This window comes from Psammomys obesus, unplaced genomic scaffold, assembly GCF_907164565.1.
Source record: "Psammomys obesus unplaced genomic scaffold, mPsaObe1.curated_primary_1811, whole genome shotgun sequence".
In the NCBI taxonomy this organism is placed as follows: domain Eukaryota; kingdom Metazoa; phylum Chordata; class Mammalia; order Rodentia; family Muridae; genus Psammomys; species Psammomys obesus.
The window spans coordinates 3,198,082-3,221,930 of record NW_026586550.1 but is presented as its reverse complement, the minus strand read 5'-3'; the positions used below and the strand labels follow the sequence as shown (position 1 = coordinate 3,221,930).

Genomic DNA, 23,849 nt, shown 5'->3' with positions numbered 1-23,849 from the left:
TATATGTATATGTATATGTATATGTATATGTATATGTATATGTATATGTATATATTGGTTTTTTGAGACATGATTTCTCTGTACAGCCATGGCTGTCCTGGACTTTGTAGACCAGGCTGGCCTTGAACTCACAGAGACCTGCCTGTCTCTGCCTTTTGAGTGCTAGGATTACAGGTGTGTACCACCACACCAGGCTTATTTATATATATTTTAGGATAATATATTGTGTAGCCCAGACTGGCTTCCCCTTGCCTTGTCCTTGAGATTGGCCTGTTCTCTGGATCCTATGGCTTCCACCTGCCTGGTCTGGGCTTACATGTGTGTATGCTATGCAGGGTAAGAGTAAATCATGTTTCAAAATAACAGTTTTTACTTACTTAGTTAAAATAATCTATTTTTTTCCTTGCTCACAGAGTATTGGGAAATTGCCTCTTAACAAGTGATTTTACAGTGTAGGTAGCCTTGCAGTATGGCTTTGCTTGGGAAATTGATAAATACGGAATTTTTTCTTTAACAAGGTTTTGCATTATATATACTTTGAAAGACGTAATTATAGTTTTTTAGTTTCTATCTGAGAGGACAAAAACAGGCCTCGAAGGATCTTACAGTCATCTTAATCTTCATCTCACACAAGAAACATAAGAACTTGTAGATTTGCTAGGCTTTATAGAATAGAGACCCATTCTAAGAACTTGCAGGTTTGCCAGACTTTACAGAACAGAAACTCATTCAGGTTCACATTCATGTGACAGGCCATGACCTTGTCGGGCAACTAGGCCACAGCTTGGGAGTGTTAGTTCACAAGTGGACACTAGCCCACTCCTGTGATGTCATGCAGCCAGGGGCCCAGATAAAAGGGCCCTCTTGCTTCTCTCTCTTCTCTTGCGCTCTCTGCTGCCGTTTCTTTCCCCTTCCCTTCCCTCCTCTCTGACTATTCTTTTGGGACAAGGGTGGGGGAACACGGGACACACACACCATGCTCCCCTTTTTCCTTTCCTCTAACTTCTCTCCTTTCCCTCCCCCAGATAAATCTCTTTCATATCCAGATCTGTTTAGTGTGTGGAATTTTAAAATATAGTCTAACAGGGAGTGCATGTACTCAGCACAGCTTAGGGGACCTGCCTACTCTCATATCCTCCGAAAGCAGGTTTTTGTGACCTTCCTATCAGCCTCAGCTTCTCACAGATTGTCCTTCAATCTCCCCAACTTCTCCACCGTCTTCACCCACCTTCCAATCTCTCTCTTGTTTCTCTCTCTGCTGGTTTATGCAGGGTCAACTTTATTGCTTAATGGAAATCCATTTTGGGCCTCTGTCTGGACCTGCCCTTTTCAGCCTTAACCCAGATGTCTCATTCTCCACATTCACCACCTTGACTTTCCAAAGGAGACTTGATTGGCCCAAATGATCAGAGTTTCACCAGTTGCGAGATAACTGCTAATCATCCTGTTTCATGAAGGGTGGCGAAGACTAGGTCACTTTTTTCTTTTTCTTTTTTTTGAAGCAAACTCTCTGGCAGTCCTGGAACTCACTATGTCGACCATGCTAGCCTAAACTCACAGAGATCTGCCTGCGTGCACGGTGTTGGTCACCAGGCCAGAGGGGGTGGGGTGAGAAATTTCCCTTATGGCTACATTTGCAACTACTATACAAATAATTTGGGTTGATTTTCTTATTTGAAAACTCTGGGTAAGGCAAGTAGATGTGAGAGAAATAAAGAGAATTTGACTAATTTGAATTGTGAAAGAAATGTAGAAAACAACTTACAGAAACAAATCTGTTCTGACCCAAGATCAATGAACGAATAAACTGGCCTTGAAGGTGCAGGTGTTTGCAAATCAAGCACTCTGAGTCTTTCTTTCTTTCTTTCTTTCTTTCTTTCTTTCTTTCTTTCTTTCTTTCTTCCTTCCTTCCTTCCTTCCTTCCTTCCTTTCTCATTCATTCATTCATTCATTCATTCATTCATTCATTCATTCATTCATTCATTCATTCATTCATGTCTTTCCTTGAGCCTCACACTCTTAGCACACAGAACCCATGTGAGGCACGGTACCTCAGTGTTTAGCACGCTGGGGGCGCTTTCTCCCCTGTCAGGTAAGATATTCTGGTAGGAAATCAATGCATTGAGCGGCGTGTCCTGCCTGAGTAGGACGGAGAGAGGTGCTGGCACTTTGTGTCCGCATTCCTAGAACCCTGCCTCCAGCTCAGGCGTCTGCTCTGGTTTCCTCCTCTTAGGCGTGTCCTGGGAGAACGGCCGCCCCTTTCCGGAGAGCACTTTGTCTTACTTGCCCCCCAAGCCTCTCCTTTCCCCCCTCCCTCCTCCAGCGCAGCCGTTCTCTTCGCCGGGGCCACTTCCTTCTTCAGCCTGCTCCTCCTCAGGGCGCGGAAGCTGAGGACTCGGTTCAGACCCACGCGGCATCAGCTCTTCAGTGAAGAAAGACGCAACCGGAGAGGTGAGAGTCCGGGAAGAAGGTGGCCCTGGGGAAAGGCTGGACCCGACGCTCTGGAGGCTGAGCCCCAGGTGGAGTGCCGGACCCGGGGTACCGAGGTGCAGCCGCATGGGCCGTGGGCAGACGCCCCCTGCACCCCGTCGGCCGGCACACTTCCGCACTGGGCTCACGTGACGTTTTGCCGGCCGGGGCGGACCGGGAAAGGAGCAGCCCTAACCGCTGTTTGCAGCGATGCAATGTGTGGGTTTTGCACTTGGCGAAGGCTTGCGGGGGTTAGGGAAGTGGGGCGCGGTTCTGCAGAGCCGGGGGCTGGGGGGCTGGAGGGAATCCCGGAGGAATGAATTGGCGCTAGGACAGTTCCTTCTGCAGTGCGGAGGGCGAGTGAGTGAGGGAACGCCGGACTCCTGGGGTCCGGGGGGGCAGTGCCCTCGAGTAGGCTGGCCGTGGGGGACCGAGGGAGGATGAGTTGCGAAGACAAAGGCCTTCCTGATGGAGCCCTTGTGATCCTGGGCTCTGCAGTCCTGTGCCACTGTTCAGGGCTGAGTGAATGGTGCACAGGAGCTCCAGGATTTGGGGACCCGTATTTGGCAAGACCCCAAACTTGTAGGAGCATGACCAAATATGGAGTACGCTCGAGCGAGCAAATACGGAGAAAGGTACCCACCCAGTCAGCCTTTGACCCACGCCAGCTGTGATAGAAGTGAGACCGCCCAGCTGGCCTGTAAAGTTGGCTGCCGGTTCCCAGGGGAGGCAACTCCAGTAGGCTTTATTTCCTTGGCCTATTGTCTCTAGAGTTTTAAAACATAAAAGCTCCTGACATATCTTTCTAAACGTGTATTGATGGAGCTTTGTAGCTTCTGCCACAGCCCTTCTCTTTGTGAGTCCCACCAAGACAGCCTAATTAGAGTCTGTGACAGACAGTTAGACGGCCCCGGCTAACATCTGCCACTGCCAATCTTCTGGCCCAGCAGACAGGCTCTTTTTTCTTAGGGTTGCTCTGCTCATGACCTCTCCTTGTTCTTGATCTCTCTCACTCCAGCCGAAGGTTCCTCTCCTGCTTTTAGACTGCCATGGATCTTCCAAAGATTGTATAATGTGAAGATTTTCTTCTCTGTTCCCTCTCATAATAAATGACTAAATGACAAGTTGTGTATGCAGAAGTAAACCTATTATTCTATTCACAGGGGTACAGACAGGGAGCCTTTTCTTGCTTTGTAAATGCTCTGCCTTAGTAAGTACTCAGTATATGATATTACATAAGAATACACTGTTACATTAGTTCATTTGCATAATAGCAAAAGAAGGGGAAGAAGTGGCAGGATGATATGTGAGGAACAGCATTTGTGTGGCCTTGATCATTGTGAGCCTGTTTCATTCTCAATAAAGTGGGGTTAAATAATAAGTTCTTAGAATTTCATGAATTGGGGTAAGTGAATGGTCCAGCAGGCACTTGCTGCCAAGCCTGATGACCAGATTTTGATCCCTGTGACCCACATGGAAAACCCACAAGTTGTGTGTGACCTTTACATTCACACCTTCTCAAATAAATGTAAAAAAGATTTTTAAAAAGAATTATGAATTAACTCAGATAAGGAACCTGTTGTGTAATTAATCATAAAGAAACACCCTTTGCTTTCCCTTCTTAAAACTGGATTAGTGCCCATTTTAATGTAAGCAGTTATGCAGAGGGCCTTCCTCTTTGTTTCTTATTGTATAAATCTAAAGTATCTTCCTGGTGTCATTTAGTAGAGAGTGGGAGAGAATTATGTTGAAGAGACAAATATCCAGGCAGGAGACTCAGAGAAGTCTCTAACCTTGGTGGGGCATTGTTTTCCCCATTCCCACAGATCCTTACTTTCTGAAATGAGGCAGTTTTATAGAGAATTTTTATATGGCTTGAAAATCTGTCGAGTCTTCTCATAATGTGTGGGTGTTATGCCCAAGTCTTGTGGACCCCAAAGACCACCAAGGAGCTGATTCCGATGCAAGTGCAATAAGGTCTTTATTACAGGCTCGAGCTTAGACCTACACGTCACTGACACCGCCCCGAGCTCAGGGAGAGAGGGGTTTTTATTTAGGGTTACAGCAAGGTTTGGGGAATTCCAGCTTGGCAATTCTATGATTGATTGACATTCAGCATATATTATGTGTCTGGAGGACCAAACTGTAATTGTTTTACTCATCCTATTGTAAAGAACACTTGGGTAAACTTCAGGTATTGACTGATTAGATATTGCTGGGAGTGATGGTTAAATATTACCAGAGGTGAGTGGTCAAAGCACATTTTTCTGGGTTTTTCTCCTTTTGAAACAAGTTTATGCCTAAGACAGAGTTTACCCTTAAAATGGAGTTTCTTTTTCAGAAATGGGGTTACATAGGCCTCACATTGACCCCCCCTCCTTCATGGTCATGTGAAGACCCAATCATGGGTCTTCCAGATTAACCCTTCCATAACGGCATCTGAGTATCATTTACTGTATCACTCCAAAGCGTCCCTTCATGAAAGCTACCAAGTGATTTAAAATGTAAGGCCCAAAGGTCAAAATCAAAATGAGTAGGGGTCCCAGCAGGGTAGATATAAGGGTGGTAAGCCAAGGGGAACTATTATACCAGGATTCAAAACATCCTCTGGAATCCTCTCTTTCTGGAGACTTTTTCTTACTCTTTTAGGATTCCCTAATCACTTCTGAGTAGTTTACATAAAAACAACATTCCTATCTAGAGGCTGCACACAGCCCGCCCTGCTGTAAAAACAACAGATCCAAGCCCCTTCTGTTTTGCAACAACTCTTCTGTCAGGGAATCAACTTTTTTTTTTTTTTTTTTCTAAATCAGTGACTGGGTTCTCGAGGCAATGAATATCTTCATCAGTATCTGCCTTTAAGTTGCTATAATTCTGGCTTTGTACAGCCAGTGCTGCAATACTGGTTCCTGCTCCAGCTAAGCCAGTCCCCAAAATAATAGCTAATGTCAAGGATAGAGATTCTCTCTTGTGTCTAGCCAGTGTAACTGGTTCCTGATGAGGGCCTGGACCACCTCTTCTTCGGGGTAGTAGGCAATTTGTGGGACTAGTTGGACTAGCATATACAAATCTTGAGTATGGTTAAGTACTATTCCATGGATACATTTGGCCATGGAGCATACCCACCATGCCTTTGTCGGAGGCACCAGGTACTTGTTTGTCTGGTCAGAGGACAATTGCAGTGTGTAGTTACAGAGGTGCTGATGGGAGGATGGCACACGCTCCCCACATAAACCCTGTCCTGCTGCTGACTGAAGGGTGAGTCTTTCACCCTCCCTTTGCTGCCATCTGCACACATTGGGGTTGACAGAGAAGTTGATAGTGTTGTTGAGAGCAATGCCCTCATAATAGGGAGACTTAAAATTATAGCATAACCAGCAGGACTTTGTAAGGTCTGATCTGGAGTCATTAATTACTTGGTATGTACTAAGCATCATAGACCAAAGAGGATCTGTCTCTTGTGTTTTTGGATTTCTGTCTACTTTGGTGGAGCCCAACTGGAGAGTCACTTGGGGCCTAACAGTAGTGAGTGTGGCAGGGGCCAACTTTCTGGTATGTCATTTGGCATTATAGGAACCCATTCCTTATGCCAGGGAGCTGTCTCCCCAGCTCTGGGATTGCAGTCATAGGTGCTACTGCACCCAACAGTTTTATGAAGGTTCTGGGGCTCCAACTCAGTAACCTCATGCTTGCAAAGTAAGTATTTTACCAACCGAGCCATCCCACCAGCCTCCCAATCTACTCTTCTGTTATACCTGTTCATCCAAACCAATAGAACAATCCAGACAAGGCTATGTATATAAGTACATTACAAGGATGTTAGTTATATTTGTTTGTTTTTAAATATCAGGTTAAGCTAACTTTTTGGATCAATTTTTTTTTTTTTTAGCATGCAAGTAATAGAAAATCATACAAATCACTACACATTACAAATAGGAAAAATACCTTTGGTTCGTATAATGAGAAGATTCAGGATCGGGCACAGGCTGAGTCATTTTTATGCCTAGACTTTCTGCTGGATTTCTAGGTGGGCCTTTCCACAGGGTGACCATTTACACCAGGGTTGTAAATGTACATCTTAGAACCAGTGGAGAGGTTGTTATTTTCTAATAGTCTAGCAAAATCTTCAGGCTGAACTTGATTGTTTTGGATGAGAGCACTTGTCCTCAAACCTCCACATTTATGCCTGCAATAAATCAATGTTTAAAAAAACATAAAAGGAAGAGAATTATATGAATTGATTAGGAACCTGATGCGTCTAACCAGTCCTGCTGACTCGGTCGCTTCTGGAGCAGAGAGTAATACCCTGTTCACATACATGGATTTAGAGTAAAGGGGGAAGTGCTGCCCCCAGACTAAGCTCAGACAGCGTGTGCCAGCGTGGGAAAACAGTACTGGCCCCTCAGAACAGCAGCCAGTCACCACTGACGGAGACTTGCTTACTTCTTCCATTATTCTATATCCTTGGGGAATATTTTAGCTTTTTAGTGTCACTTTAGAATTGTGCCTTGAACTACATAATCATGCCTTCACCAACATGAGTATACCTAATATAGGTGGACAGTATAATTTTTGATAAGTTCTAGAGGGTTGCATTTAATTGAAGATTTTGCATTTTACTGCAATGTCAGCCCCTTCAGTTATAAAATGCTAGTGCAAATAACAGCAGATGGTAGTGGCACTTTTGATTATTAGCTGATAGAAAATCTGGTGTCCCAATCAGTGTCATTTAAGCAGGTGGTATATGCTTGTAGATGTCACTCTTACTTTAAAAGCTACCAGGACTTAGTAATAATCCATCTGGATGAAGTTGCTTCTTCCAAGTCATCACCTTAAAGAAAACAGTAGCAGAGCTCTGGCTTGCTATTCACCCTGCATAATTTCTCTTTTGAAAGCAGACTGAATAGATGCCTTTCCTGCTCAGCTGCTTATACTTGCTCGTCTCTGCTGGTGGTGTTCCATCCCCTCATCCCTTTGCCTGTTCTCGTTAGTTCATGTCAGCATTTGTTTAACCTCTCTTCTTGGTGCCAGGCTTGATAACAAGAAGTATTTAAGTCAGATCCCTGTGGAGAGAAACTTACCTTCTAGTGAAGAAAGCCCAGAAATCAGTAATTCCACCTGACTGAAATGAAGGAGGCATACAGTGCTATGGGAACACCCAGCAGGGGAGCTCTCCTCAGGTTAGGGAATGCTTTTTGGAGGATGTTACATCCAAGCTGGGATGTAAGTCTTATTTATAAGACTTAGAAAAGGAATGGCAATAGCTTGAACAGAAGAAAGAATGCAGAGAAGGCTGGCAGTGTTGGCAGGGATATTTGAGGACTAGAAAGACTCACATAGCTGCAGTTTAGCACTAAAGTGCACAATGGAGGAGCCTGGAACAGAGGTCACGATCCAGCTTGTGAACACTTAGCAAGCCACAGGAGGACTTAGCAAGACTTAGCAGGCTCAGCTCTTATTTTTCTGGACTCTTCTTGATGGGAATGTGAATGAACCTCCCTACAAGCAAGGCAATGCAGTCAGTTTTCAGTCAGAGTAGGGTAATGTGCTGGTGTATGAACTGGACGGCATTACTGCACTGACCTAAAGGGATTCAGGTGGCTTTGGCCTGAGTGAGCCTGATAGAGTTACCTCTAGACTTCAGGCTCCTGAAAAGCAGGGAGTGTATAGTTTATCCTGAAATCTCCATTTCCTAGTTCAGGACCTGCTTCAGCTGTGCCTTGTGCTTTCTCCTTTGTTTCCACAATATCCGGTTCCTCTTACCTTTGTATAGAGTGCCCTTTACCATTTGTCGGCTTGAGCCACCTTCCCTGTGATCTCTAATGTAGTGCCTTAGAGCCACCATCAGAGAGTGCTTGCCACCTTGCTGCTCACTGGAGGCCTTTCTCTGCCTTGATAATGTATCCTGTTCCCTTTTGCAGTTATGGTGCTTAGCAGGGATCGGTGACAAGACTTTTATGGAGTAATACTGTTGTCAGGACAAAGGCCATCTTCTCTCTAGTGGCCAGTTTTGTCACAAGACAGGGACAACTGAGAAGGAAGTTCTGCGAGTAGAGGTATACTGAGATATATTCACGCACTAAACTTCATACATGTAGAAAAGGGGCATGGTCAATAATAGTGACAAATTCTGCCTGAAAAAGAGAAAGGCCTTTTGGATTGCTGTGTACCTCATGGAATATAAAAGTGCCTGTAATATAGACTTCTTTTCTCTTTCAGTCAGCAATGAATGTGGATCATGAGGTTAACCTCCTAGTGGAGGAAATCCATCGCCTGGGTTCCAAAAGTAAGTATTCTAATGCAGAGTGAATGTTTCTTTTCAGTGTACCCCAAGATTGGCATTCTGGAAATGCAGTTCAGGACTGAGAACACAGTGACACACTTTGCCCACAGCCTAAGGTGGTAACCCCCATCAGGGGATGTTTGACACAGGGATGTTGGGGTGTTGGGTTTCTGAGGCAGAGAATGGTTGTGATGTTTTATTAATTTTTCAAGGTAATAAAGAAAATATGTTTACTTCAATTAAATCCATTTACTAGTAATAATTCCATTTTACATGAAAATTAATGAAATAATTTTTAAAATTGATTTATTTATTTACTTTACATCCCAATTGCAGTTTCCTCTCTCCTCCCAGTCCCTATTTCTCACCTCTCCTCACCCCTAATCCATTCCTTCTTTCCCTCCCGAAGACATCAGCCAGTCTTGGCATATCAAGTTGCAGGAAGATTAGGGTTTATCTTCTTCTATTGAAGCTAGATAAGGCAGCCCAGTTAGGGGAAAGGGATGTGAAAACAAGCAAAGTTAGTCAGAAACACTCCCTTCTCCCACTTTAGGGGGTCCCACATGAAGACCCAACTGCACGACTGTTAGATATATGTAGGGGTCCTAGACCCGTCCCGTCATGCTCTCTGCTTGGCAGTTCATTGTCTGTGAGCCCTTATGGGCAGAGGTTATTTGATTTTGTAGGTTTTCTTGTCGTGTTCTTGACCTCTCTGGTTCCTTCAATCCTTTTTTGCCACTTCCACAGGGCAAAGAAGGATTGAAGGAGTTCCCTAAGCTCTGCCTAATGTTGGGCTGTGGGTCTCTGCATCAGTTTCATTAGGCAAGATTAGCATAGTAAAAATGACAATGCTACCAAAAAGCAAGCTATAGATTCCAGGGCAATTCCCATCAAAATTTCAACACAATTCTTTGCAGATCTTGAAAGAACAATACTCAATTTCAGATGGAAAAACAAAAAACTCAGGATAGTTTTATTATTTTTTTAATTGAAAAATCACTGAGCTTTTTTTGTTTGTTTGTTTGCATTATAATCTGGCATTTGCATTATGTTGAAATGTTTTTGTTATTTTGTTATTTGTCCTTGTTTTCTGCTCTATTTTGCTACCATTTTATAAATTTATAATGGACTAGAGAGTTAGATTGAAATTATAGTAAATTGTTGTGTTAGGCCTTTTAGAGAAACACTTGCAGAATGATTCTACATATTTATAGAAAAGGGGATTTATTAGAATGCTTAAGGGCTATAGTCAAACTAGTCTAACAGTGGCTACTTACCAATGGAAACTCCAAGAATCTAGTAGTTGTTCACTCTGCAAGGCTGGTCTTCAGCATACAGCAGAATCCCGAAGAAGTAGGCCCTTATGCCAGTGAAGGAATGGACTTACTAGCAAGAGCAAGCAGGCAAAGAGCAAGCTTCCTTCTTCCATGTCCTTTATACTGACTGCCAGCAAAAGGTGTGACCCACATCAGTGGTGGATCTTCCCATCTTAAAAGATATAGATAAAAATTGGGTCTTCCTACTTTTTTTTTTTTAAATGGTTTTTCAAGGCAGGGCTTCTCTGTGTAGCCTTGGCTGTCTTGGACTCACTTTATAGACCAGGCTGGCCTCTAACTCAGCCATCTGCCTACTCTGCCTCCTGAGTGCTGAGATTAAAGGTATGCACCACCATGCCTGGCTTAGGTTCTTCCCACTTTAAATGATTTAATTAAGAAAAAAACTTTTCTCGCATGTGTGCCAAGCCGTTAAATTTTATTTTAGTTAATTCTAGATGTAATCAAGTTGACAATAACCATTACAGTTGTCTTTAATTTCTCTAAGTTTTTGGGGTTGTACAATTCTAAACATAAAAGTAAAATAAACCAACTTTTAAATTTTCTTTCTTTTTGGTGTCCTTGTCTTCAGTGGCCAAGCAGCTACTCTGATGACAGCAATGTGTAAAACTGGTGTACTGATGCCTTTCTCTTCAGTTGTGCTGAGATGGTTGTACTTGTAGCATGAGGTGTTGCTACATGTGAGATATACAAGGATTTGAGAGCATATTGAATATAAGAACAATGGACATATTCAGCAGCAACTAGAGTAATAGAATTCAATGTTATAAATTATCACATAAATGAAAACTAGTGTTTCAGAGTATCTCATAAGCAAACACAGCACCCTCGTAATCTCAGCACTGGGGAGACAGAGGCAGGAGGATCACAAGTTGAAGGTCAGCCTGGTCTGTACAGTGAGAGAAAAAAAAGTTATGCCATTATAGCTTAATTCTTTTTAGAACTGTTTGCTTATGAATTACAAAGTGTTTAAGGATAGACACACTCTAAAAATCCTATTGGGCTGTTTATTCTTTGTGTCTTTTGTATTAGTTTTCTTTCTTTTCTGTGTGTATGTGCTTGGCTGTGTACATGATGTAAAAGCCAAAGGTTAATCTCAGGTGTCACTCCATGGGACTCAACATTGAGTTGTTTTTTGAGAAGGTCTCTCATTGCGGCATGGGTTCACTAAATAGACTAAGCTAACTGGCTAGTGAGCCCCAGGATCTTGCTGTCATTACTTCTTCAGTGTGCACCCCCTTTTCTAATGTGGGTTCTGGTAGTTGAATTCAAGTTCCTATGCTGGCCTGGCATGTACTTTATCCATTCAGCTGAATCCTCAGCATTTGTGTTTGTTTTTTGTTTTCCTGAGACAGGGTTTCTCTGTGTAGCCCTGGCTATCCAGGCTGGCCTTGAACTCACAGAGTCCCGCCTGCCTCTGATTCCCAAGGGCTGGGATTAAAGGCATACAACATCACCACCCAGCTTGTAGTTACCACAGATTTAGCCACGGGAAAGCACAATGTTTAATACCAGGACACACATCCTATGTTTTGTAGTTTACATATCCGATGAGGGTCTTTCCAGGCTCGAATCTAGGTGCTGGCTGGCTTCATTCAGTCTTTTCTGGAGGGATTTGAGGAGACTGCAGGTCCATACTTCACCTTTTAGTTCGCTTCGTGTTCTGGAGCTGACTGCATTCCTTGCCTCTCTCTCTCTGTCTTCAAACCAGCAGCAGTTGAGAGAGAAGTCAGGTGCCTTTATACTGCTGTACTCTGCCATCTCCAGAACTCTTATGATTCCATTAACTGGACCCAGATGATCTAGAATAATGCTCTGTTTTTGAGCCCTTATTAATTAATTTTTTTTTTTAGAGCCCTTATTTAATCACATTTGAAAAATTCTTTTTTCCATGTAAGATAAGGTATTCACAAGTTCTAAAGATTAGAACATGAGTATCTTTGGGTGGCATTATTCCCCCTGTCCCCTTTGGTAGTCCTGGGGTAGAATTCATGCTCTCAGACACGCTAGGCAGGTGCTCCACCACAGAGCCAGTCCCAACCTCCTCCTCCTCTTCCTCTTTTCTGATCATTTTATTTTGACATAATAACTGAAATGTTACCCTAGAGATGTATGGAGGTGTTGTGGAGGTCACAGCAACAATAGTTTAATTATCTTGTCACTGACTGATGCTGCTCTTCCATATGTGACAAGCCTTGCCAAAGTATAAGTGACATAGGCATGTTCTATTTTCATTAGTATCTTAATTGATGAAATAGATAACAATTGATGAGGCAATTGTCAGGAAGAAAAAAGAGGCTTAGTAGACAGTGAAGTCCTGGCATTCAGTTCAGTATAGTTCCGGTGCCATAGATTATTGATAACTGTAAAGCTGGGGACATTTACTTGGTTAAGCCTTGAATCAAGTGGACTTGGAAATGAAGCACAGGCAGGTTAGTTGAGGAAGGGACACATAAGGGTGAACTTGGAATGGGAATGAATTGATGTTTGTGTAGAACACTGAGAAGACATCAGAGAGTGTAATTTTTATTAGTATTTAGATCCCTAGTCAAATAAACTAACTCCACTTTTCTCTTACCCCTTCACTACACCCACTTGATACAAATCTGGGGAGTCTCATTTTTCACAATTGCACCCCTACTTGTTTTCCTCCCCTACAATCCCAGGGTCTCTCTAGCTCCAATAGGATCACATTACTTAGAATTAGTATGTTGTTTGGATTGTTTAGAGCATATTTCCAAAAATTTGTAGGCCATTCCTATTCATGTCAACCTGCTGTTCCCTGGTCTTGGTCGGGGTTAGCTGGCTTTAAAATTCTAACCTTTGTACGCCTAAAAGAGTGTCTTTGTTTTACTTTGACACTCTGAAGTTCCACTTCAAAATGAGCAACTTTATAATTAGAAGACAAGATAATTATCATAATATCCATGTGTATGAAGATACTTAAAAATTTACAGATTCACAAGGACACCTTGACCTTATTGTTGGCAAAGGATGACTTATTGAGTTGGAAAGCATATATGGAACTATGTCATCTTTTGACATGTTATAGTTAATTATTTAAGTTGAGCCTGGAGTGATTTTTGACTAATCTACATATGATGTATGAGCTCTAGCTGGAAATTGATGTAGGAAATTATATATGTTTCTTTTAAAGTCCAAATCTTTAAAGTCTCATTTTTCATCCAATTAGAAAAGAAGAACCAGAGAATATGATTGCTTGGGGATCTAAAGTCTTTCATTTTCTTGAATACCTATTTGGCACAAATGTAGAGATAACAGAAGAAAATAGAAATTCTGTCTCATAGGTCAGAAAACTGAGGGTAGACATGGACTCTCTCCTCTTTGCCACCTGTTGGCATGTGACACAGAAGCCACACCTACAACGCCTCTAGGGGCAGGTAAAAACTTTTTATTTTCTTTTTCCCGAAACAGGGTTTTTCTGTGTAGCCTTGGCTGTATTGCACTCACTTTATAGACCTGTCCAGGCTGGCCTTGAACTCTCAGAGATCCACCTGCCTCTGCCTCGCTGAGTGCTAGAATTACAGGCATGTGCCACCACACCCAGCTAGGTAAAAGCATTTTTTAAAAGAAGGTAAAACAGAAACATGGACTCCTGTCAGATTCTCTGGGAATGACACTTGTTCCTCTCATACTTTCTGGGTGATATGTGCCTTTTGTCATGGTTCTCTGTCTTGGTTATCCTTATTTATGTAAGAGTAATGTTTTAGTAATTCAGACAGTTTTTGCATTTTAAAGTCTCTAAAACAGAATGTATCTTACTGTTGCTTTGCTTTAACTTGGCAGTTTATTTGGATATAAAGTAATGGTACCTCTCGAAAGCAGTGTTTTTTTGTTTTTTGTTTTTTTACATGAAATGAGGATTGAATATGTTTTAATGCCTATAAAGTTCACTTAACAGTTCTAGGAACATAGCAAGTACTCAATAAATGTTGTTACTGAAGTTTATGGTGTGTGCTTTGATAGACATACATTCAGTTTAGTAAGAAGACATAACTAAAGATGGAGAGAATTGTGAAGGATGTCTCAGGAAGGTACAGTTGACTCTGCTCAAGAATAACGGATTTTGGTAGGGAACAGTGTCTATGATCCTTGAATGTGGGTACAGTTACAAAAGCCAGATCTCTATGGCACCTTGGGCAAGAACAGACAGTTTATTATGACTAATCACAAACATGGAGTGAAGTCACAGAAGACCAAGCAAGCACTGGCTGCTCAGCCCAGAGGGGCCAAGAGAGGCCATGTTCTTCACTTTGCTTTGAAGGTGCCTAAGGACCACTATAAGAGTAACACAGGATAGTATTTATCATTCAATGTGTTTTATTTACCACCAATGGTATACTGGGGACAAAAATAGGGAAAGGAAGACAGTAAGGAGTAGCCAGTTATAGCTTAGTTGCCTCGATGACAGACAATTAGAGAAACAACTCAGCAATGCATGGTCATTGAAGATGAGTGGATGGAATTACAAAGACACTATGAAAGCGTAGTCACCTGGACACTCATCAGACTGAAAGATAAGGGAAAAGGAGAACTCTGCTTTTGGTGCTTCCAAAGGGAAAAACGTATTGTAAATTGGGATTTCTTATTTTGAGAACTTTTAACTTTACTGATGTCTATTAATCCTGGTAACAGTCTTGTCAAGCACATTTTTACCTTCATTTTTTGGATGTGGTAACAGAAGGCCATTGCTTAAAGGCTGTCCAAGGCTACCTAGCACCTTTATTTATATCCAACCATCAACAGCTGCTTAAACAGCAGATCTACTTTTCATCTACCTTATTTTTTTTTAAATAAATATCTTATGAACTGACATCCAAATGAGATAATCCTGTAAAAATAATTTCTGGGTCTGTCCACCAGGAACTGAGTGAGATTCAGTGGTCATAATAGGTAGAAGAGTATGGCTTGTTATAAGCCATTCACTGCAACCCTCACTCTGAGTGTGTTCACAACATGCTCTTTCCCTTCTATTTGTTGTCTTTTTAAATCTGACAGCTGACAGAATTTTGCTTTTATTTATTTTTCAGAAATATTTGTTTTAATTTTTTATTTTTAAATAAAATGTATACAGATGTTTTGACCGCGTGGTCTATGCACCTCATGCACACCTCGTGCCCATGAAGGTCAGGAGAGGACATCAGATCCCCTAGAACTGGAGTTGCAAATAGGTATGAGTTCCTAGTGGGTGCTAGGATTTGACCAGTGTTCTTTACTGATGAGCTATCTCTGCAGTCCCAGATAAAAATTTTGAAAATCAAAATTGAGAGAAATTTATCTACAACCTTAATACCATAGCATATTTGCTTTTATTATTTATTATTATTTTTTTTAATTTGAGAAAAGTTCTCACAGTGTAGCCCTGGATAGCTTGTTTTGCAATTATTAGTATTATTATTATTTGCAATTTATTCACTTTGTATCATGGCTGTAGCCCCCTCCCTCATCTCCTCCTGGTTTCACCCTCCCTTTCTCTTCTCTCCATATGCCCCTCCTCTAGTCCACTGATAGGGACTATCAGGTCTCATCATGACTGTCTGGATACTCTTTCTCTATGGCCTAGTAAGGCTACCTCTCCAGGGGTAGGGGTGATCAAAGAGCAGGCAACCGAGTTCATGCCAGAGACTGCCCCTGCTCCCCTTACTAGGGAACCCCCATGGAGACTGAGCTGCTCATGGGCTACATCTGAGCAGGGGGTCTAGATCCTCTCCATGCATGGTCCTTGGTCCATTCATCAGGCTCCGCTGGGTCCAATTTTTTTTGGCTCTGTTGGTCTCCTTATGGAGCCCCTGTCCCTTCCAGGTCTTTCTATCTCCCCCTTCTTTCACAAGATTCCCTGCACTCTCTCCAAAGTTTGGATATGAGTCTCAGCATCTGCTTTGATACCCTGCTGGGTAGAGTCTTTCAGAGGCTCTCTGTGGTAGATTCCTGTCCTGTTCCCTCTCTTCTCCCACTTCTGATGTCTATCCTGTTTGCCCTTCTGAATAGGTTTCAGCCTTCTCCCTAAGGTCTTCCTTGTTCTTTAGCTTCTTTAGGACTAAAGATTTTAGTATGTTTATTCTATATTATATGACTAATATCCTGGATAGCTTGAAACAAGGTGAATGTGGTGCCTCATTCACCTTGTATAAGTGCTTTTTTCTGTCCTTTCAGTTTTTGTCTAGAAAGCACATTGTGTTTATTCTGCTACTTCAATGTAGGAAGAGGGTTAGTGTTAAATTTTAATATTGTTTACCCCCTGGTTTGATGTTTCCTGAAGATATTCCAGGTTTGTTATCCGTAGAAGCAAGCATTTACTAACATTGTGTTTCTCCAATTAGATGCTGATGGAAAGTTAAGCGTGAAGTTTGGGGTGCTATTCCAAGATGACAGATGTGCCAATCTCTTTGAAGCACTAGTTGGAACTCTGAAAGCTGCAAAACGAAGAAAGATTGTTACATACACGGGAGAACTACTTTTGCAAGGGGTTCACGATGACGTTGACATTGTATTGCTGCAAGACTGATGTGGTTTGCATATTGTGGTATGTTTGGTAAACTGGAATAATTAAGTCAAAGACAAGCATAAGCTTCATTATATGTTTTTATAGAACTTTGTAAACAAAGGAGACTCATTGAGAAGTCCTGTTTTTATACCATGGAAAAAAAACATTACACTGTAAAATAAACAAAACCTATTATTTTTCTTAAGGTAATTGGGAAATGTAGGCAATAAAACATTTTTGGAGGTGTGAAAGGGTTTTTGTTTTCTTAAATCATTCTTAGACAGTTTCTACAGGCACTTGACATTTTGTCAAAGCAGGAAGCACACCGAAGACCAGCTGCCATGAGGAATGTTATGTTTATGTAATAAAAACATGTAATTGCCTTTAAACTTACTGATGGCTGTGTTTTGTCATTTAAGTATGAATGTGCCTCTTACAATTGAGTTCTTGTTTCAAAATTAGGTCATAAAAAGGACCTTAATTTTAGAAAAAAGTTAAAGCCACAATATTAAACAAATAGGAATGACTAGTATTATTTGATGTGGATGCAAACTTAGCCCTGAGTTAGGGGATAAGGAGACCCTCCTCACCAAAAGGAAAAAAAAAAACAAAACAAAACCTTTTTGTCTTCCAGTTAGAACAATACAGGACCATCTGTATTGCATATTGCAGCCACAGTACAGAATTGAAGATGGTGGAGAATAACAAGCAGGTAAAAATCAGTGAAGGCACGGTATGCAGAGTGCTCCTTATAGAGGAAGCAGGATGTGCAGGAGAAGTGATAGAACTGATTATTTAGAGAGAAGAAGGTGAGACAAGTAAGGTTGATGACTGTAGCAAAGGCAGGGGCGTGTATTAGCAAGGCATGATCTTGTGAAAAGTAAGCCATGAGGCTGGTTAGGAAGGACATGTTAGGGAGAGATGGCTGAGAACTGATAAACTTGTTGGAAACTCAGAAACCAGAAAGACAGGAATCAACCAAAATTGGAGTCAGAAACCAGGCATAGCGGCACATACATGCAAAGCTCAACAACTGGGGTTGACATAGGAGGATCAGGAATTTGAGGCCAGCCTGGGGTACATAAGGAAGTCCTAGCCCAAAAGAAAACAAAAGTTGGAACATGGGCTTCTCATGATGAATGTGGTATTTTTGTGACATGATGGTCAGAGCAGGTGCCATGGCACAGGTGGTTAATCTCATGGTAGGTAAAAGAATTGGACCAGCAAAGAAGAGTTACATGGAAGGAATGATTAGCAGAAGGCAAAGAAGAAATGTCTTTTAATCCTATTTTTTAAGAAAAACTAAACTCTGGAGAGATGGCTCAGAGGTTAAGAGCACTGACTGTTCTTCCAAAGGTCCTGAGTTCAATTCCCAGCAACCACGGGTGGCTCATAACCATCTATAATGAGACCTGGTGCCCTCTTCTGGCCAGTAGGCACACATGCAGGTAGGATAGTGTATACATAATAAATAAACAAATCTTAAAAACAAACTAACTAAACTCTAAAGCAGTTTTCTGCTCAAACTCAAATTTGTTATGGCTACTTACCATGTGATTCTTCCCTTCCTGTTTTTGTTTTTTGTTTTGTTTGTTTGTTTGTTTGTTTTAGACTGGCTGGCGTGGCTGACTTCCAGGATTCTGGCCCCCTAATGCTGGGATTAAAGGCGTGAGCCACCACCAACTTTATATATGGATCTTAGTTGGATCATTCAAACCTTTAACTTTCATTTACTTAAGTCAAATTGACAGTGAAGTTTGTCTTTCTTGGCCACAAACTGAATTCCAGTTAGTCACCTTAGTAATGAATTCAGCTTGCTTTCCCGTACAACCCAGGACCACCTGGCCAGGGTAGCACCGTCCACAGTGCGGTAGGCCTTCCTACCTCAGTCACTAATCAAGAAGATGCCCCATAGATAAGCCTACATGTCAGTTGGCCAATCTGATGATTGTAATTTCTCAGTGGAGGTTCCCTCCTTCTAGGTGATATGTTTGTGTTAAGTTGGCAAAACTAGCCAGCACAGAAGAATTCTTAGCGTAGAGTTGTCACTTCATAGGAAGGCATAGAAATCAAGTACCTTGAGGAAAAAAGTCAGTCTCAAGATTTGCACTGCAAAAGAAGACTGGAACATTATTATTTAAATTTGTTTGTTTTTGAGAAAGGGTTGCTCTAGGTTAACAGTCCTGGCTGTCCAGGAACTCACTCTGTAGACCAGGCTGGTCTCAAACTCACAGAGATCTGCCTGCCTCTGCCTTCCAAGTGCTGTGATTAAAGGTGTGTACCACCACACCTGGTGCTGAATTTCTAAGATATAACAATTCTAAATTTTGTCTTAACAGTGGGTCATAAAGAACTGCCAGACAACCTGATGGGCATTACTAATTATGCAGTACCCTTTTCAAGTTCTACAACAGCATCTTATGTATTCAAAGTATATGGCAATCTAATTGTAGTTTGTTGTCAATATGACTAAAGGCTGTTAATTGAATATTGACTAAAGATGGATACATATGATTTTCACATATGCAAATTTCCTTTTGTTCCCATCATAGAAAATCCAACCATGCCTTGGTGTCCTGGATACTTAATTTAAAAATAAACTAAAAAAGTTGATTTGAGGGACTTATTTGAACCATTAACATCCAGGTTTTCCTGGTGTCTGGAATATGTCCACTGCTCCAGACACTACTGTGGGGGAAGCCCTTGAGCTGACAAATTATAAAAGATATGATAGAACAGGAACAAGTTGGCTTCCTTGTATGGCCTGGATTGGGTCATTGTCCTCTGTATTTAGAGAAAGCCAAGAGAAATGTACCATCTTTAATTTACGTATAGGCAGACAATCTTGGGATTTCCTTTTCCTAAAAAAATAAAAAGAAAGAAAGAAAAAAGTTATAAATAACTCTTCAAAGAAAATCAGCTCCTCAGGAGGCTTTGCTGGTGAGAAATAAACCAACCTGCTTTTCTGGAAGATGACTCAGTGTGAAAAAGACCCATGCAGTCTTTATCTCTGGTAGTCTCAACAAAATTTCTGCTAAAAAATATTTTGTTTACATGTCCCCTTTGAGTTACTGTTTATTTAGACACCTTTATTTAGATGGAATGGACATCCACTTATGTAAAAGGGCTAACTTTTAGGGTGGACACAGGCATTTAAGAAAACAGCAGACCTCATCAAATTCATAAGGCAGCCATGGAGATGAGGACTCCCTACCAGAAGCTTTCTGAATGGCTTTTGCAGCTTTTCTTCTTTTTTTTTCCCCATCCTCCTACCATTTTATAGTTTCAACACCTAAGTACCCTGGATATTTGATTCCGTAGGTCCAGTTGTAGCCTAAGCACTTCCATTAGTGTGTAAGTATCTCTTCACTGCACTCGGACTGCTACATCGATGCCACCTTGCCGTTTTCATAGATTCAAGCTCTCTTTGCTTAGCTTCCCTTCTCCCACCTTTTCTCTTAACTCAGCTTCTACTTTATCTTGATTTCCTGGTGTTTTAGTCCTGGGTGGCAGCTGTTTCCCATAATGTATGTCTCTATGTCTCAGTTCAGATGTCTAAGAAAAGTATTGATCAACAGGTACAGTGTTGCCATTAGATGGTAAAGGTAATTTCTGTTGTTTCTGCTGTACAATGTGTGACTATCATTAACCAAATCATATTAAATACTTGAAGATAATGAGAAGAGATTTTTAAAAATGTTTTTACCTCAAAGAAATGAGAAGTGGTTGAAGTACTAATCATCTTGATTTAATAATTGCACAATGCATGTATTAAAATATCACAGCATACCCTATAAGTGTGCACTATTTTCATCTGTTAATCAAAGTCAAACCAAAACAGATACTCAATAGAAGTCCAAGAACCTTGGTTTGTCCATCACTGACAACTTTTTGTGGCAAGCCTGACTTGTGGGTCAGGGCCAGCCAAAGACTGATTGGGCCAGCTGGCTACCCCTGTTCTAATTAGTTCTGGCTTCGATGTGGTGAGGCTAGGTGGATAGTGCAGAGTGGTGAGCTTAGGCATATGATTCAGAGCGTGGCTAGAGCTACTAGAGGTCTAGAGTTTTTATACAGGGTCTCAGTGCTGAGATATTTAAAGGCTTGTAGAATTGGCAGGCAGAGCAACTGCATTCCAACAGGCCTTTCCTTGGAGAGTCTTTGTGATTTATGACAGTAACTTCAATGTAAAGGACATAGGCACTTATGTTAAGCAAAATAATATTGCTGCCAAGGGGCTGGTATATTTTGTGTACCTATGACTAAGAAACTATACTATAGATAGAATATAAAAATTCAACACCTAGCTTCAGCAGAGATTTCAAGTGAGTTTAATCTTAAGTCACAAAGACAGAACTTCCATTTTAAAGACAAAGTGTGTTATGTAAAAAAGGGATGTGTTTCTTTGGAATACATAAAAATGCTGGATCCACACAGTTTCGTGGATTCCTGCAAGTGTTCCTTCACTGTACTGTGGCTTCTCATGGGTGCTCAGCTTACAGGCTAGGAACAGTTTTGTGGTGTAAAAGCACATTCCTGGATTGGGAAAGCCCAAACTTGGGACTGAGAGTTTGTTCAGTAGCTTTACTTTCTTGAGCTGTTCTAACACATCTTCTTTTTTAATCTGCACAGATGTACTGGCTAGTTTTATGTCAAACTGACATGAGCTAGAATTATCTGAAAGGAGGCAGCCTCAATTGAGAAAATGCCTCTATAAGATCCAGCTGGAAGGCTTGGCAGTGATTGATGGTGGGAGGCCCAGCCCACTGTGAGTGCCATCTCTGGTCTGGTTGTCCTGGGTTCTATAAGCAAGCAGGTTGAGCAAACCATGAGGAGCAAGAAAGTAAGCAGCATCCCTCCATGTCTTCTGCATCAGCTTCTGCCTCCAGGTTCCTGCCCTTCGTGAGTTCCTGTCCTTACTTTCTTTGATGATGAACAGTGATATAGAAGAATAAACCAAATAAGCTCTTTCCTTTTCTATTTGCTTTTCCATCATGGTGTTTCACTGAAGCAGTAGAAACCTCCACCAAGACAGCGGGATTAAACTACTTCAAAAGAAAGAGCTAGAATGTCTAATGATTTCTGAGGCTAATTTAGAAATGACTATGGAATTGCTATGAGGCACATGGAATGGAATGTGGAGAGGGAGGGTTTTGAGGATGGTTTGGTAAAGAGATCATGTCATTGAACTGGCTTTCTCCCTTCCTCCTCTTTCTTTTATTCCTTGTTTGCTTTTTTGTTTTAGACAGGGCTTCACTCTATATGCAAGTCTGGTGTCACACTTGCAGTGACCCTCCCGTTGTAGCCTCCTAAGAGCTGGGATTACAGGTATGCTCCACCACACTCAATTTCACTTTCTTCATTTCATCTTCTGCAATGCCAGTTTCATTTATTTCTGAGTCTGGTTTTCTTCCTGGTCAAAAATAGCTGCCAACACCACTTAGGGTAATATGATTCCTTGCATAAAAATGGAGGAGAGGTAAAAGAAGAGGGAGAGGGAGGAAGAGATGTGTGTCCATGTTTCCTTGCGTACAGATGTGTATCTGGATACACATGAGTATGAGTAAGTATGGAGGCCAGAAGTCAAAATCAGGAATCGTCCTCAATTGTTCTCTACCTTAGTTTTTGAGATAGGGTCTCTTGTTGAACCTGGAGCCTGGCTGGCCAGCAAGCTCTAGGGCTGTCTTGTCTCCTTAGTTTTGGGATTGCAGACATGTGCTGGGGATTTGAACCCAGTTCCTCATGTTTGTGTTTCCACAAGCACTAACAACTCAGCCACCTCTCCAGTCCCTTGAGTTTTAACACAGGGTAATCAGATAGCAGGTAAGCTTTTATTGTGAAAACCCCAGATATCAAAATTGTAGTTCTGTCCCTCCCAATGCTTCTCTGAAGCCATTCAGTTTCTCCTGAGAAGGATTCAATCATTGATACTATCTCATGGGTGCTAAGATTCTGGAGTCAATTACAGAAGTATTCAGCTCTGCTCATCACACTTGCTCGGGGTTCTCTGGTAATGAACTACTTCCTTTCCAAGTTTTCAGAGACCTTGCTTGTCTGTGTATAGTGCAGAGGAGAAGGAGGCCTTGTCTAGATTCGCCATCAGCTCAGCAGACAGGTGACTAACCTACTCCCTTATTTTCTTCACATACTCTATTGCTCTCTTAAAGAGATGGCCATATCAAGATGAGCCTCTCTCAGGCCCTATAATCAGAGGTTGATAAAATCCTGCTGGTGTTCTTATGTATAGGTATGTAGGGCAAGCTTTCTCAGCTGTCACTTTTCTGCTGTATGCTGACCAATCTCTACAAGGTGATTCATATTGCTTCTCTGCTGCTGTCTTCCTCTCATACTCTCTTTGTCCTTGTGAATTTGTGATTTTATTTACTGCAGTTGAGAACCGAGTTCAGGAATAGGAATATTTTAAAAGTTGACGGTTTCATCATATTTGACTGGGAAATCTCCCTCTGTTTTTATCATATATATATATATATATATATATATATATATATATATATATATATATATATACATGGTATTTTTATCTACCATGTATATATATGATAATTTTTGCTGTGTTTGCTTTTTCTCTAAGACTCTCAAATTGCAAAGGCAGGAAGTCCAGAGCTCATTTTCAGCTCTACTGTGTCATCACCTGGGGTGGAGGTATTGATAGACTGAGTCCCCAGCACATGATAAACCCGTGGTCTCCTCAAAGCCAGGCTCACTTGACTTGTGCTGTCTCTCACCAGCCTCCAGGCAGAGATGAGGATCCAGGAAGACAAGGTGATCCACCAGGAAAAGCCTAGAAAGATCTGGGCCCTGAGGAATATGGGACTCAGGCCCATGGGAAAACCAATCTAGGCTCATAATTTATTTCACCTGGATTCTGAAGAAACTGACGTGTAAGAAACAAAGCAGAAAGAGCAGCATATCGGCAGGGAATGGTAGATGTAATGCAAAAATAAAATAACCCAACAACACAGAAAACAATGTGGGGGCTGATTACAGATTTGTTGGTCCAACTTTATCTAATTGCTAGGCAATTTTGTGACAATTATGTGCCATCTTAAGCAGGTATCAAATTAACTTTGTGAAATGCATGATTTGATTAGAATAGTAAACAGTCTGTACATGTATTCAATATTTGTCTGTTGGTGTTCTAGTCAGAGGAAAGAAGCTTTCTAATAGCTGGCTACCAGATGAGAAAAGCTCATTCATAAGGTACCCATGATAAAAGTAAGGTACTTTGGATCTGGCCTCA

The 23,849-nt window shown here is 41.5% G+C and overlaps 1 protein-coding gene and 1 pseudogene across 1 annotated transcript; one reads left to right on the top strand and one right to left on the bottom strand.

The window, feature by feature from the left end:
- The first annotated feature begins 2,236 nt into the window (after window positions 1-2,236).
- Window positions 2,237-16,984, top strand: Abracl (ABRA C-terminal like). Its single transcript, XM_055602108.1, has 3 exons — window positions 2,237-2,451; window positions 8,689-8,755; window positions 16,428-16,984. The coding sequence occupies exons 2-3, from the start codon at window positions 8,695-8,697 to the stop codon at window positions 16,610-16,612; spliced, it is 246 nt and encodes an 81-aa protein (XP_055458083.1). The 5' UTR covers window positions 2,237-2,451; window positions 8,689-8,694; the 3' UTR covers window positions 16,613-16,984.
- On the bottom strand, window positions 13,364-13,488 carry LOC129672644 (small nucleolar RNA SNORA17; annotated as a pseudogene).
- Window positions 16,985-23,849: the final 6,865 nt, after the last annotated feature.

Excerpts from the sequence above, each read along its gene's own strand:
- Abracl (XM_055602108.1), top strand. The coding sequence starts at position 8,695 with ATGAATGTGGATCATGAGGTTAACCTCCTAGTGGAGGAAATCCATCGC. Across the intron at positions 8,756-16,427 it reads CCATCGCCTGGGTTCCAAAA|ATGCTGATGGAAAGTTAAGC; the intron begins GTAAGTATTCTA and ends TTCTCCAATTAG.